General features: G+C 52.2%; 6 protein-coding genes across 6 annotated transcripts; 1 reads left to right on the top strand and 5 right to left on the bottom strand.

Moving 5' to 3' along the window:
- Positions 1–1,493: 1,493 nt before the first annotated feature.
- On the bottom strand, positions 1,494–4,112 carry N7474_003185 (uncharacterized protein; the record flags this gene model as incomplete). The annotated part of the gene is made up of 1 exon (XM_057194600.1): positions 1,494–4,112. One exon carries the CDS (start codon positions 4,110–4,112, stop codon positions 1,494–1,496), a length of 2,619 nt encoding a protein of 872 aa, XP_057055955.1.
- Positions 4,113–4,658: 546 nt separating this feature from the next.
- N7474_003184 (uncharacterized protein) lies at positions 4,659–5,719 on the bottom strand (the record flags this gene model as incomplete). The annotated part of the gene is made up of 2 exons (XM_057194599.1): positions 4,659–5,502; positions 5,550–5,719. 2 exons carry the CDS (start codon positions 5,717–5,719, stop codon positions 4,659–4,661), a joined length of 1,014 nt encoding a protein of 337 aa, XP_057055954.1.
- Positions 5,720–5,832: 113 nt separating this feature from the next.
- Positions 5,833–7,683, bottom strand: N7474_003183 (uncharacterized protein; the record flags this gene model as incomplete). The annotated part of the gene is made up of 1 exon (XM_057194598.1): positions 5,833–7,683. One exon carries the CDS (start codon positions 7,681–7,683, stop codon positions 5,833–5,835), a length of 1,851 nt encoding a protein of 616 aa, XP_057055953.1.
- A 544-nt stretch (positions 7,684–8,227) lies between these two features.
- On the bottom strand, positions 8,228–9,265 carry N7474_003182 (uncharacterized protein; the record flags this gene model as incomplete). Its single annotated transcript, XM_057194597.1, has 1 exon — positions 8,228–9,265. The coding sequence occupies one exon, from the start codon at positions 9,263–9,265 to the stop codon at positions 8,228–8,230; it is 1,038 nt and encodes a 345-aa protein (XP_057055952.1).
- Positions 9,266–9,839: 574 nt separating this feature from the next.
- N7474_003181 (uncharacterized protein) lies at positions 9,840–10,877 on the top strand (the record flags this gene model as incomplete). The annotated part of the gene is made up of 1 exon (XM_057194596.1): positions 9,840–10,877. One exon carries the CDS (start codon positions 9,840–9,842, stop codon positions 10,875–10,877), a length of 1,038 nt encoding a protein of 345 aa, XP_057055951.1.
- Positions 10,878–11,803: 926 nt separating this feature from the next.
- Positions 11,804–13,884, bottom strand: N7474_003180 (gamma-glutamyltransferase; the record flags this gene model as incomplete). The annotated part of the gene is made up of 7 exons (XM_057194595.1): positions 11,804–12,252; positions 12,307–12,440; positions 12,500–12,660; positions 12,715–13,297; positions 13,347–13,506; positions 13,557–13,590; positions 13,648–13,884. The coding sequence occupies 7 exons, from the start codon at positions 13,882–13,884 to the stop codon at positions 11,804–11,806; spliced, it is 1,758 nt and encodes a 585-aa protein (XP_057055950.1).
- Between the last annotated feature and the right edge of the window lie 431 nt (positions 13,885–14,315).

Here is a 14,315-nt window from a genome sequence, read left to right as displayed (position 1 = left end):
GGAGCCTTGTTTAGCTTTGTAATAAGTGGCAATGCAAGTGTGGTTCGCGTAAGTGCCAAGTGAAATATCGGGGTTCATAATGTCGCCGTTCAGGCTAAAACAAGACTATTATATGAATTTACCAGTTAGTGGCGTCGTCCATGAGCAAGTAATCATACCGTCAAAACTTCCAATGTAGAATACTCGGTATTTCTCTGCTATTATTCCTGATTTGGTCACGGAGAGGTGGCAATGTAAAAATTTGCCCCAGAATTATATTGTGCCAAGAATAATCTTCATTTCTCAGCCCACATCTCAACTCCATCCAGATCCAATTCAACATGTCGGTTGCCTCTTCCAAACAGTAGGAATATAGATTGATTCATCCTCCCCATGAAGCTTTTGAACAAACGTTGCCCGCGGAGAATTCTTCTTCAATAGTAGGTCAACTCCACTGTTCGAATCTCCAGATGCAAGATCACCCCCCTGGATAGTCCAAGCGGGTGACAGGGGCTTGAAAACGGTTGGCTTACATATACAATTGGCCGAGTCGCGATACTGCGAATTCGACTCGGGAAATTCAAAAGCCCTTCTCAGAGCTTGTCTGCTCCATTCATCCGGATTATATGGAAGCTTTTCGCCTTCGCGGCCTGTCGCTATGCTCTGGAAAATTGCGCGCGTTGCATCGGCGGGCGTGCGCCTGTGTGCACCCGGGCCTTGCTCGTACCAGATCCCATCTCTCCATGGGATCAACCATCCGAAAGCGCAAAGCCGACCATCTAATGATAGAGCTGGAAACGGATAGTGATGCAGTGGGTAACCAGATAGATAGTGGAGGGTTCGATAGGGAATGGGTCCGGTTTCCGGCATGGGTTGCGGGATCGCTCCAGTTTGAGTGAGGAATGAAATGAAGGCCGTTTCGGTGACGTGCTCTGTGCTGTCGTCGTCGGACACAGAGAGAGATTTAAAAGAGTTCTCTAGCTCTTTTTGCATTTTGATTGAATAGCATAAGATGTTAGTGAGTCCTTTAAAGACCAGCTCACGAGACATTTGTCGCTCGGCCATCCATTCGTTCAACCGCTCGACCATCCATGGGTCGTTTGACCTGGCACGCCGCGGCACACTTAGTATTTATATGGGGGAAGGAGTCAGAAGGAGTGCTAATATCGTCTATACTGGTTATTAGAAAGGAAGACACGGAGAAGTGATCCACTTAATTGTTGGCGTGAGGTGGGTTCGGGGCTGAAAAACGGCATTGCCCATTCAGAACGTTGAGCGAGCCTCACAGCCGTGTTGTGTGCACTCCGCGGTCATTAGAATCTAATAAATATGGAAGGAAATGGACAAAATCGCTCATTACGGTATCCAATCTGCGCATGAAGAATACAATCCACGAAATAACAAGAACAGAGCATATGAAGGAGGGTATCAATTCATCATCGGTGAGGAAATCAGATCCGGTACAATGCTATAACCATCTTTCCATGCTATTCACTGTTCAAATAACCCCGAAACTACCTTCGCCGTGCATTTCGTCCATCGCGACGATTCACATACGACCGGTCTTCCTCTTCATCTTCTTCCTCTACGGGGGCTGGGGTGCGTCGCTCAGTGCGTCTCTTAGGTCGACGCCGACGGCTAGAGCTGATGTTACTGGCCGAGTCATCCGGGGCGAGGGAGCGGTCATCATCGAGGAAGTCGTCTTCCGTTCCACTTTCCCATGTATTGCCCATCGCAGAGAAGGGGGTGCCCATACGCGCCTCGACGTATGAGCCGCGGCGGCTCTGGTTGGCCACTGACAAGCCGGCCCCACGCTCGCGAAGAGCCCGACGCACAACTTCGGCTTTGCAATGCAGAGCTTCAAATGCGTCCTCCAGGGCCTCCATTCCCAAGAAAATGTCCCGTTCGACTTCGGCTAACGCGGCGATCTCGGTTTCCTCGTCTAGAGCGATGGGGCCGCCAAAAGAGGCGGGGGAGGATGGACCGCCATTCGGCTGGCTCGCCGGCCGGAAACTGCCGTCCATGTGGCTGGGAGTAGTACCACGGGAGATTCCGCCTGTACTGAAGGGGGTGTTGGAACGGTTGCTATTCCAGCGAGAGCCGGAAGTTGTGGCAGAGGGAATGCCGTCTTCAGCTCCGCTACGGAGGAATCCATCGAATCGGCCGGAGATGAGAATCTCCCATTCGTCATCACTGATGGCGGCAAGTGTGGCCAGGACATGGTGCAGTTCCCGATTGTTTAACATGTACATGGCTATCTCAGGGTCTCGAGGTAGTGACGAAAGTCGGTAGAGCCGTTGAATGGCTATTCCCGAGGATACAAGTGCAGAGGACTTAGGTCGGGGCTCGTCGTCTGACCGTGGAACGGGAGTAGAGGAGTTGATACCAAGCAAGGTGCAGAAAAGAGAGCGCTCTTGTTGCTCCAGATGCGTCAACATGGCGAATGTCAAAGTTTCATCGTCGACCTCGTTGGGCGCACTGCTGACTTGGTCCGTTTGCTCCGAAAGCCATTTATCGACAGCCACCTTGGTCTTTTGGGACTGTCGTCTGTAGTGTTCGCGATATTCTTCCGGCACGTCAATATCCAGTTTCTGCATTGGGATATGCTCGTCGCCCTGCATCGCCGTCTCGACAGTCGGTGCCATGATGAAAGGTGGCCATGTGGGTAGTTCTCGGCGTCCTGACACCAGTTCGAGCACCTCGCCCCAACTTACACCCTCTGGTCGTTCCTCTGTCTCTGAGTTATCGCACATCCGACACTGGCAGGGCTCGGATGAGATGTCGCGTGCAAAGACAGCCTCGAGACGATCGAGTAGGCGCCGAGCAACTGATCGGTACCCTGTAGCCACCGCCAGCGAGCCATTCTTGTTCATAACTTTTTGATAGTCATCCAGCAGATGATTGAATGGTTCAAAGAGCTTTTGAGCTGCGACTTGAGTCTGCGGCTGCTGCTGAGAGAAAGGATCTGCTACGCCGAGGTTCCAAAGCAGTGTTTTCGGTACTTTGTGGTCCAGACCACCGTGCTGAAGAAGATAATCAACCCTCGGAATGGAAACCGGTACTTCGGGCGGAGGCGGAGGTGGCGGAGGGGCTCCATATGCAGGGCCTGTCATGATGGGTCGTCCATAGTCAAACGAGTCATCACTCGGTGTGTGGCGATGGGACATCGAAGACCGCATCTGGTTCCGAGATGGGGGATTTACAGGCGGTGTCATGGGTTTGCGTGGAGCTGTATACTGCTGGTTGGGAGCAATGGAGGTTGCATCAGACCCTCCGTCGATAGACTCTGCGCCCGTCTCGCGGACCGTAACGTTGGATCGCGAAGGGGACATCGTGGACTGGCTGGTGGACTTTCTGGGTATTTTCTTCTCGTCGGGAATTTTGGATCTGGATGTCTTGCGAGTCGTTGTCCGAGGCGACGCTCTAGGCGATGCTTCCTTCTCATCCTTGGGCGTTTTGGGTTTCGGGGGCGTCTCCGATCGCGCGGTCTTGCTGGATTTGATCGCATCCTCTTTCTTGGCCCAGAGACTTGACGACGATCTGTTGCTACCGGTTTTGATCCGGATGCTTGCTTTTTTTGTCTTTGGCTTTTCCGTCTCCGTCCCCTTCGCATCCCGCTCATCGACCGGTGTGCCTTTTCGCGATGATGACTGATCGACACCTGTCAGCGGTGGGCTGGGAGGTGCATGGTTCTCGGTACGGTCATGGCTGTTGCCGTTTGTCTTTCCACTTTCTTTGCGGTCGGTCAGATCGGTCGGGTCCGGTGTTGGGATATCCGGCTGGCGAACGGCCTCCTTGCTGTGGGCCTTGGAAAATGTCGGGTATGGCAGGCTGGTCCTGGAGTCATTCAGGAACGAGGTGGTCCCCGACCGCTCGGTTTCGACGCTCGGCATCGAGGACCTGCGTTGGTGGGGAGGGTCCGGATCGGAGGACGTGGTGGACGTGACGGATGAGGAGGACGAGAGAGAAGTGGAGGAGGGAGCCGTGGGGGGGTCGCGGGCACGATCCTTGGTTGAAGGACGGGCGGACCGAGCCAGTGACGAACGCTGTTTGTTTTTGTTTTTGGAGGTCGAGGACGATTTGCGAGTGTAGCCGTTCCTGTCGCGATCTCGGTTAATTCTCAACGGCAGCATGGCTGGCGGGCTAGTGGGCGGCGAGAGCAAAGAACGAGGATCGAATCCCGCGGGTTCATCGGTCACGGTCGGTTTACCTCAGAGGAGCAGCAGGTTGCACCGCCACGGAGGGATGCTATTTTGGGCCACCAATTCCCCGAGATGCTCGTCTGCCTGGCGCTTAGGTTGGGCAGGAAGCGGGCTGTCACTGGTGGACGGCAGCTTATCGAATCCCTGGAAGCTGGGGCAGGAGTTCCAGCATTCCGCGAGAGCACGAGGACGAGCTCCGGCGATGGGATAACTTCGAATAATGGAGGAAACAAAGGAATAAGCTCGTGTGCTCAGGGACCATGTAGGTGCGGCGAGTGGGCGGTGACGAAGCAAGAAACCGACGCAGCAAGATGTACTAATTCCCCGCCCCGTGACGTGGTTTGCCCTGCTTCATCAACGACTGCTTGCCCTCTCGCCCCAACAACTCTACTATTCTAACTAGGATTTAGGCGAGAATTGAAATCATGATCAGGGTATCATTCTACTTATTCTACTACTGTACAGCTTATCATTCATTTACTCCACGGCATGTAGCCCATTCGCCGGCTTGGTAGGCGAGGTCTCCAACACCCAGTTCCCATGCTCTTCATGGGCTACGCCGCCTCGTTGCGCCGCCCGTAGGACCCTGTCATTGGCCGGGATCAAGTCGCCGGAATGGCGATCCCACAGCCAGCCTTCCTTGAGCCACATCCAAGTCAGGTAGGCGCGTAGCTCCTTGTCCTGCGGTAGCACAGTTTTCCACTCGGGGACAAAATCAGCCGCTGTAGCACCAGTCCCCTTCCAGTCCGTGGCCAGGTCGCGCAGTTCGTCGCGACAGAAGATTCGCCAGCTATCCAAGGAATATGCGCCGACACCGGGCAGGTGTGCAATCTCCCACGCAACGCGCGGGTCGTCATTGTCGACACATTCATCGCGGCCAATATCGCGGCCATCCAATTTCTGTGGGTAGTGGAGCTTGCGATACCGCTTGCCGTTGGTCGGGGGAGCAGAAAGCCAGGTTTGTGCCAATCCAATGCATTTCTTCGCCCGCTGGTTTTGAAAGCCCAGACAGTGTATCATCGACACTAAGTCAGAGAGCTCAGCAGTAGCCATCGCCTCGACGGTTGGATAACGTTCAAAGACTTGGAAAAGAACCGGCAAGGCGACTCCGCCTCGAGTCCGATTGAGAAAGATTGTCGCGATGAGCAGTCGGAAAGGATCGTGTGCCAGCTGTTCTTGGATGAGGCCAAATGATGGCGCATCGGTCGGGGGAAAAGGAAGACATGATCCGGGATCACCTAACAACGAGGGGAAGTAAGGTGAGATTTTGGGCGGTTTGGTTCGCGATGGAGTCGCATTCTCGGATTTGAGAAAATAGGCACTTTTGGTGGGGGATTTGGCAGGTGATCTTGGCGGGGGGTTGAATACCGAGGTGGAAGGTGAGTGCGTTGGCCAGGGAAAAGCGTTGGAGGTGGAGGCAAGGGAGAATCAGGTTCGAAATCGCTGGGTACATCGCTCAAAGACGAATCAGACAACAGAAAATCCGATGGCAGATCCAACTCTTGCAAGATCTTGCGGGTCTCTTCAGGAATAGACATATTGTACAGCCGGAGTGTGCATGGTGGGTTGTTGTTGTTGGGAGAACGGTCGACAGAGAAATATTTTGATATCACCTCATCGCTGGAGGCCACACCTTGCGAGTCCTCGGTTATCAAAAATCCACATCCCAGAGCCCTGGGTCGGCTGGGAGTTCACCATGACTGCTTTTGCGACTGCTTCCGGGACTTTTGGAGGGAGTTCCTCTCGATTTCGTTGGAGTCGACAGCGTCACGTCCTTTGCAGGGGGAGTACCTTCGCGAAGTGCTGCTTTCGAGAGGCTTTCGCGATGTTTATCGGCCTTCTTCTTTTTCTGGCGCGCTCTCTTGCGCTTGTTTCGTTTGGCTTTGCTGGAAGAATGGTGATCGGGGACCTCGACTTCGAGCAGATTGTCTGGAACCAAGGTAGAGTCCTCCAAGGAAGCATCCGGCATGTCGGTCTGGGAGTTCCGAGGAGTTTCATTGCTCTCGTCTGGTCCGGTGTTCTCGGGTAAGTCATCGTTGTCGAGGAGTCGCTTCTTTCTCTTTGACTTCTTCGTGGGCCTATCCGGATTTCTCTTCCGCTTCTTCCGTCGCTCATCGCCAAATTCAAACCCCTCCAAAGCATCAATATCGGCATCGGACAGCGAGCTATTCATACTCAAGTACAATTTGCGTACGTATTTGATCAGGAGATAGATGGACATCTTGTCCATTCCAGCGCTCGTGGCTTCCGTGCTGATGTGGTCGATGAATTCACTCCGCTCGGAGCGTACCACGGGGTAACCACCTTCTTGCATGAATGGGTGAGATACAATGGACTGCATCAGCCCGTCTCGCTTGGAAGGCTCCAATGAAGCAAAGATAGCATCTTCCTCCATTGCCTCGTCCTTGAGATCGCCATTCAAAGCACCGTCGGTATGTCCATTTGAAAATCCAACGTTGTCCACTGTTAATGTTTTAATGTCAACAAAATTCCTTTCGGATTTCGCATCTTCTTCTGCGTCTGCCGCACCGATATTGCGACTTGAAACATCGCTAGCTCTCTCGTCCGGCCCGTCTACCTGCTGATTGATCTCGTCCTCTCCCTCGCTCTGCATCAGGTCGTCTTGATTGAGATACTCCGATGAAGCAGCTAACACGCTTTTCTTCTCAGGCGTCGTCTTGCCAAACAACGCGTCGGTCTTATTCTGCCAAGATAACGCAGTCGCAGAAGGCTGGACCTGAGGAACCGCTGAAGCCATGGACGCACACGACGGAGGAGAGGCTGGTCCAGCCAAGATGGCATCTTCCTCGATCGCCACCCCGTCTTTGACATCGCGATCCGGGGCGTCGTCGGTAGATCCACCCAACACTCCAGTAGTTTCCATCTGCAATTCTTCGGGTTCCGCAGAAATTATCGCAGAGCTCTCACTGCGTTCGTCTTCGCCCTGCCCGAGCTCATCCTGGTTGGATGGCTCCAACGAGGCAATTTCCTCTGCTTCTACCACATCGACATCGCTGCTTGAAGAATTCCTGGCAAAATCACTTGATAAAGCAGAGTTGTCCATGTCCACTAGTGGGGCTTCGGCCCCTGCAAAATTATCGACATTACTCTCACTCGGTTTCCGACGCTTCTGGGTAGCCTCGTCCTCGTTGTCACTCAAAATATCAATCATTGTGATCGTTCGATTCGTCACACCCTTCTTTCCGTACGTATACTTGATCTTCCTGGGTGAAGGCACATAAACATAGCGCGACTTTTTGGACGCCGAGCCAGCAGGGTCTGGTTCATCCGTCACGCCATCAGAGGACGTAATTGAAAAGTTCTCGACGCCGGTATCTTCGGATTTCGATGCCTCCAGGCTTGCTTGGTCAGACAGGATATCGTCACAGGTGCGGTCGAACAGCTGCTCAAATGACTCGTTGAAGTTGAGTAGTTTGTAGGAATCGAGGTCGAAGTTTGATGGAGGCGAGATGACGACGGAGACTCCGTTGGTGGAAGCCATCTCGTGTATCTATCTTTGGTATAAACTGGGCTACGTTGGGTTCGGCGAGTGAAGAAATCGATGGCGCGGGACGCATATGCAGGGCAGGCAGATGGCTTGGTCCGGTTGAGGATTCGGCTGTAAATGGAAAGGGATCTAGTTAGATCGCGCGCCAGACAACGTCAGGGCTGGCTCACGGATGCTCAAGGTCGCTCAGACGCCTGGGGTTCCGTGAAAGCCATGGGCAACCAGCTTCCGCATGGCCCAGACGTGAGTCACGTCGACGACGCGTGGCGTAGTTACGGGTTTGACAGAGCGATGGCCCGTGGATGGTGCACTGACAGGTGGGCGTCCGGTCAGTTACCGAAAGGAAGACAGGTGATCTGGTCAAGAGTGCTGGAGAGCAAGAAGAAACGAGGAGGGAAACATCATGGGCGCGGCGGAGAAGGTCCAACGAAGAATTATGCGCACGGACCACGGCCAGGTACGGTGAAGTATACGGAGTACAGTGAGTGCGGTGGATCTCTCTACCCTGGTTGCGACCTCATATCATTACCTATGTACTCTATGTCAGTTTCATAAACATGGTCCATTTGACAAATGCAGACCCTTCTGCATTTTGATAGATACAATCGTGGAACCCGGAGATGCTCTTGATACTCTTAAAGTTCAACTGTAGCATATGGTCTCGGAGAAGATAGAGAACCCCAACAGCGTTCGGCGTGTGGAGCAAAGCAAAAAAGTCGCAATCTCTGCTCTCCGGCGAACAGCTGCTCGTTGAGATTGGCGTGGTGAGCCTGGATGGTTCCCAGGTGGTAAGAACAAAATTGTTCTCCTTGGCGTTTTTTTTATTCCAATGGCCCGCGGCCGCGGTGGCGTCCTCAAGGATAACCTTGGTGACGGGATTTTTGACCAGCGTGACAATAACGTATTGCAGCTCCTGAAGACTGGTAGGACAAGCCTTCTCGTATAGGGCCCATGACACGTCAGACCAATGATCATCTGTATCGTGCGATTGGCCGTTCTCATGATACCTCAGGTAGGCCAAATATCGCACCATGATTCCATTCGCACAATCAAAGTAGATAGAGACGACAATTTCTGGATCTTTCCATAAAGTTGCGTAAAGCCCCTCCAGTTGCACCTGTCCGTCTAGCCCGATCTCCTGAAAAACAGTGCTCAGTTGGACACTCTCTTCGACCTCCTGACGTTCAAATCTCCATCCATCTTTGCCAGGAACAGGCACTCGCACCGCACAATCTCCTTCGCCCTCCCACCCCTCGGTGTGGTCATCGTAGACCAAACTGATTGGTTTGGGTGCCGCGCCCGTATGGTCTTGGAGGTCGTGTTGGAACTTGTCCCACAACTTCGCGCCTTTCACAAAGTGTTTCATGAAATTGTCATTGCGGCCGATGCGAGGATAAAGCCTGCCACGCGAGATCAAGGGAGAATTCAAAGCACCAATGGCATTGGAAGAAGCAGGAGGGAAGGAAAAGTCAGAAAAGGAGCTATCGTCCGCGCCTTGGAGGGATGATTCGGTCGGCCGAGCACTTGGCAGCCCTGTAGATGACAACAGTAGTAGTAAACAGGAAAGCCTGACCATCTTGGTTTTGTGAGTGAATTCAGACCTGAAGATGTTTCGAGAGATAACTAAGGGCATGCCCGTCCCATATAAAAACTGCGAGACACTCAGGGCCGCCCACTCATTCTCCCCATCAATTATTCGGCACCGGCTTGGGCTAGTTGTCGGGCCCCAATTTTCGGGGGCTAGCTTTCGGGACCCTGATAGAAGCGGTCGGTTGCGGCCGACTATCTGAATGAGGAAAAGAAATCAATAGGCTGTGTTCCAAGTAGGCACTCGTAGGCTGCCCGACAAGGTAAAGCAACGGGTTGATAGCGCAGCAGGAAGGGAAAGAGATAAACCATGACGTTTTGTAGATGATGTGTCGCATAGTAGGTACATAAAACTAGCTGTATAAGATATCTTGTGGGGCACAGGCCGTTAAGTAGGTAACCTAGTATGAGTATTTTTGCTGGCCACTCAGGAGCGTAGTTGATGGGTGTTGATGACGTTACGTAACGTTAGTTACTAGTACACAAAACGAGCCTGGGGCGTCTAATAATATAAACACCTGCTGGTAAGTCCAAAGCCATTTCTTTCAACGCCCCACCTCAACATGCCTTCTTTGTTGGATCTGCCCCAAGAGCTTCGCGAAACTATTATCCAGCATGTTCTCTGTGGCCACCGCAGGCCGCCCACAACACCCTCTAAATCTGATCGTGTCGATTTCCAAGATATCGAGTACAAGGCATGGCGCCATGCCCTGTGCGGAATCTACCACGAACGACGCAGCACGCACTGTCCTTCTAACTGTCTTTGGCTCCTCCTAACTTGCCGCCAACTAGCTGCCCAGACAAAGGCGGTCCTTAACCATATGGGATCAGCAACATACGTTCTCGACATCTCTGTTTTAGACGACATTAATCTCTTCCCTACCTGGCTATCAGTCCCGCATATCACAAACCGTGTATCCACTCTCTACGTGGACGTACGTCTCTTTGGCCATATTATCTCGAAAGATATAGCCCGTTACCAAGTTGGTGATGGGGGCCGCCATGGAATTCATTGGAGCTTTTACGCCTTACTTGAGCGGTTTCTCCGATATGGGCCTGTCGACGAAAAGAAAGAAAAGTGCGAAAGACCTACACCTAGCTCTAGGAGCCTAAACTTTGAAGATCATGACGTGACCGTTAAAGGACTTGTTCTTGACTTCAAGTCTGCGGAGCCCGAACTCTCCTTTCCTCCAGACGGAGTGACTTATCGGAGATGGCTATCTTGGAACTCCGCCCGGGATAGCTCCGGAAAGGGCATTAAGCTCGAACAGTATACCACGCGCCCAGAGTGGCTTGCGGAATTCCTCCTATCCGAAATTCGTTCACTCCTTCGCATGGGTTATCATACCGCTTTATACGGGAAGATCCTCTACGAGCGGATCGGGACGATTCGCATACTTGTTGATGGTGATTTGAAGCACGAGGTCGATCTCGCGGGTGAATTGGCTAGCTTGCAGTTTACTAGCCCGCAGCATACGTTTGGTCATTTGGACTCTGAAGTGCGGCTATGTTCATTCAGGGAGTGGAAGAAACAGACGCTCGCCCGCCGGGATCAGCTAGGGTTTCCAGTTATTAGGCTAGGGGACCAGGATTTAGTATAAGAATCTCAATGCTGCCACACACAGAGTAATCTACTCCTAGTCGTGGAAGTAATACGAGCTGAGCAGTTCATTCTGCTCTTCGAAATGCTGGGCCGCTTTCGGTCTTTGCGCAATCATAACTAGAGTACTCATTCGTCCAAGGCGTTGTCTCCGTTGAGATAATGCGTGGGTACATATCTTCGCCATTAGTTAGTACCGCTGTGCAATGGCTTTGAAACCATATACTCGATAATTTGAACGATCGGGCAGTATACAGTTAGGAATCGTCGTGCATGAAGGGTTTGGTTCTACGAACAAGGATCAGCATTAGCACTGCTATGTGTCTAGAACAAAAATGAACAGTATCCTTACCTATCAGCGACTTCTGGCTGACCTTTGAGATTATGAAACTGGATGATGACACAAAAGACATCACATTTTCTACTAGGTCTTTCAGGTAGAAGAGCTCGATATTTGGTGTTAGACCCTTATGCAACGCGCCTGGCATCGCGACTTGATGGTCTTCCTGTAGCTTTAGGCACTATCGCGCCATTTCTTTAGCGAAGTATCTTGACTTTCGAACGCTATCTTTAAGAGTTGTTCCACTGCTCGTGGAGCTGAACCTTCTCCGAGGCCAGAGCGAGAGATAGCAACTTCATTTGCTATGCTATGCCGCTTCTACGTGGTGTATAGTAAAAGCCAACGATGTACAGGAGTCTATTCTTCGACGTATTCCACCTGCCACATTATTAAATTTCCCCTCTGGTCTCCCTAGGAAGGGCTACGAGAGCAGTGAGTAAAGCAGATACAGGCTTAAAAGGGCTCTAAAGGTGCCCAGTCTACCGTCACTTAGCGTTGGGGTGTAAATGTGTTACCGGGCCTTTGTGCCACTAGCAGAATCATCTATGCCAATCCACGCTCTCTATATATATTCTCGCACGATCACTCTATACAGAATATCCAGCCGAGCTCAATTGTCTCGGCTCTCCCGCAGCATCAAAAGTGCCATTCGGCAGGACACGAATTGCCTGCGCCGTGCTCTGCCCAGGAGCAACCCAGGTAACGTTGTGACCCCGTGACTCCATGAATGCAACAGTAGAGTTGTCATAGGCGTACTCGAAGGTGACCTGGTTGGGAACAAGCTGGTCATGCAGCCGCGGTTTGGCCAGCGCTTCCGCAGCAGTCAATCCCTGGTCGACGACATGGATGATATTCTGCACCGTGGCGGTGATGATGCGGCTGCCTCCTGCGGCACCGGTGATCAGATAGAGTGACCCATCGGGTCGGGTCACAATGGCAGGTGTACAGGATGAGAGAGGTCGCTTGCCGGGTCGGATGTAGTTCGCAGGGGAAGGGATGAAGCCAAAGGAGTTGGAGGATCCGGGGATCGAGAAGTCTGGAGCAATCCAATGAGACAAATGGACTATTTTTGGGAGGGGTAGATGCATACCATTCATTTCGTCATTCATGATGATTCCCGTCTCAGGGACCATGACTTGACTGCCGAAAAGGAGATTGATAGTCGTGATGACCGAGATCGCGAGACCGGAGTGGTCCGCTGCTGCGATGTGGGAAGTTCCCGGGCTAAAGCACAGAGTTAATCATACATGCAAAGGATAATCAAGCAGGTGAGTGAGACATACGTGTCCAAACTCTCCAGCCCCGCGGGGTCATAAGCGGATATATTCAGTGTGTGAAGGTCGGATATCTTGGAATGAATCTCGTCGATGGTGGACTGGTTCAGCATGCTGCGCTCATATTCATACATTCCTTTGACAAACAGAGGATCGCCGAGTTCCGTTCTCTGTGCAAATGATGATTAGGGAGTTGCATTGAGTGCCGGAAAGAGCAATCTTACCTCGCCGTAGCCAAAGCGCATCGCCTCGTCCATACGATGGGTGCTCAGATCCACTGATTTCTCAGACGAGAAGAAGTCCTTGTAAGTGTCGAGGATTTTCAGAATACTCATAGCGACAATACCACTAGAAGGCGCACTGGTACTAGTAATTGTGTAGCCACGGTAATCGATCTGAGAGATATTGCGGATAGCAACATCATAGTCGCGCAGATCTTCTAGGGTCATTGTGCCATTTGCGCGCTGCAGCGCATTAATCATGGTTTCGGCAATGGGGCCTGAGTAGAAAGCATCAGGGCCCTGCTGTGCAATAACTTCGAGTGTATCCGCATAGCGCCGCCGGGTGATGATGTCTCCCACGCCCAAGCGCGTGCCATTCGGGGCAAAGTCCAGGGCCCATGTGGGGTCATTGACGAGGAAGTCAGGTCCGTCGCCGACTGCCGAGTTCATGTAATTGACTAGGTCCGCTGTGACGGGGAAGCCTTCACGGGCGGTCCGGATAGCGGGCTCCAAGAGTGTAGCCCACGGCAGGGACCCATAGTTCTTGTGAAGATGCTCCAGGCCGCGAACTTCGCCGGGCACACCGCTTACATTGGCATTAGCGTATCTTTCCCAATACAGAATGCCATACCTACCTAGCCAGTCCGCCGAAGATCGAAGCGTCGGTGTTGTTTCTGTACATTTCCTGGAAGGCGGCTGCCGGGGCTGTCTCGCGGAAATCAATGAACTCGTAGGAGCCATTGGGTGCGTGTACGAGCATGAAGCCTCCTCCGCCGATACCACTATGGTACATCCCTAAACAGCGTTAGCAATGCACTGAAAGTCATGATTTATCAGAAACGGACCGATAACTCCAACACAGAATTGGGTCGTAATCAACTGTTACAATCCGTGTAAGTAAAAAGCATTTATATAGTGTGAGAGAAGAAGACCGACAGCATCAGCGGCATTACCGCCCTTTTCCAGAATGTCTGTTCCATGGCGTGAACAGATCGAGTTCTCACTAGCAACAGCGCCCAGCTTGCCAGGTCCAATACCCCGATGGGAAGCATCGCGGTCATCGAGATCACGATCCAAGAGTTCCAGCGGCGACGTGTAAACATTAGGCAAATGCACCACCACCAAGACCAGGGACAGTACCGCGAAGAAGCGGAATTTCATCGGTCGAACCATACTTGCAAGCCTTTCCCACCTTCCAATACGTGATGTTGAAGGGGTTCCAACAGCTGTTCCCGACTCAAGGGAGGATGGTGTGGATGAGGGCAACAGGGGCTATTACAATGGTTATTCTCTCAATGACCACGCCAGCAGTAAAGGGGTAAAATAGGGCAAGAAGCAGGGTACTTATTTACCAATTTCTCCGCATCTTGTGTGCCGATCGCTGAAGGGTGTGGCATGGGCATTCCACTTGGCAGGGATCCTGGCGGCCAAGACCCGCTAGGAAGGTTTGATTTGGGGTTGGCGATTCTAGAAAAGTCCACAACTGCGTGTCTTCAACCGTAGCGTGAGAGAGAGAGAGAGAGAGAGTGCTGAAACATCCCTTTTGTTCCGTTATCACTAGCGTTTCTGTTGATTATAAATGGAAGAAGAAGATAACAACGATT

This window comes from Penicillium riverlandense (assembly GCF_028828495.1).
Source record: "Penicillium riverlandense strain IBT 135883 chromosome Unknown utg000002l_segment0_segment0, whole genome shotgun sequence".
Classification (NCBI taxonomy): domain Eukaryota; kingdom Fungi; phylum Ascomycota; class Eurotiomycetes; order Eurotiales; family Aspergillaceae; genus Penicillium; species Penicillium riverlandense.
The sequence above is the reverse complement of the archived record's forward strand: the minus strand, read 5'-3'. Positions and strand labels throughout refer to the sequence as shown.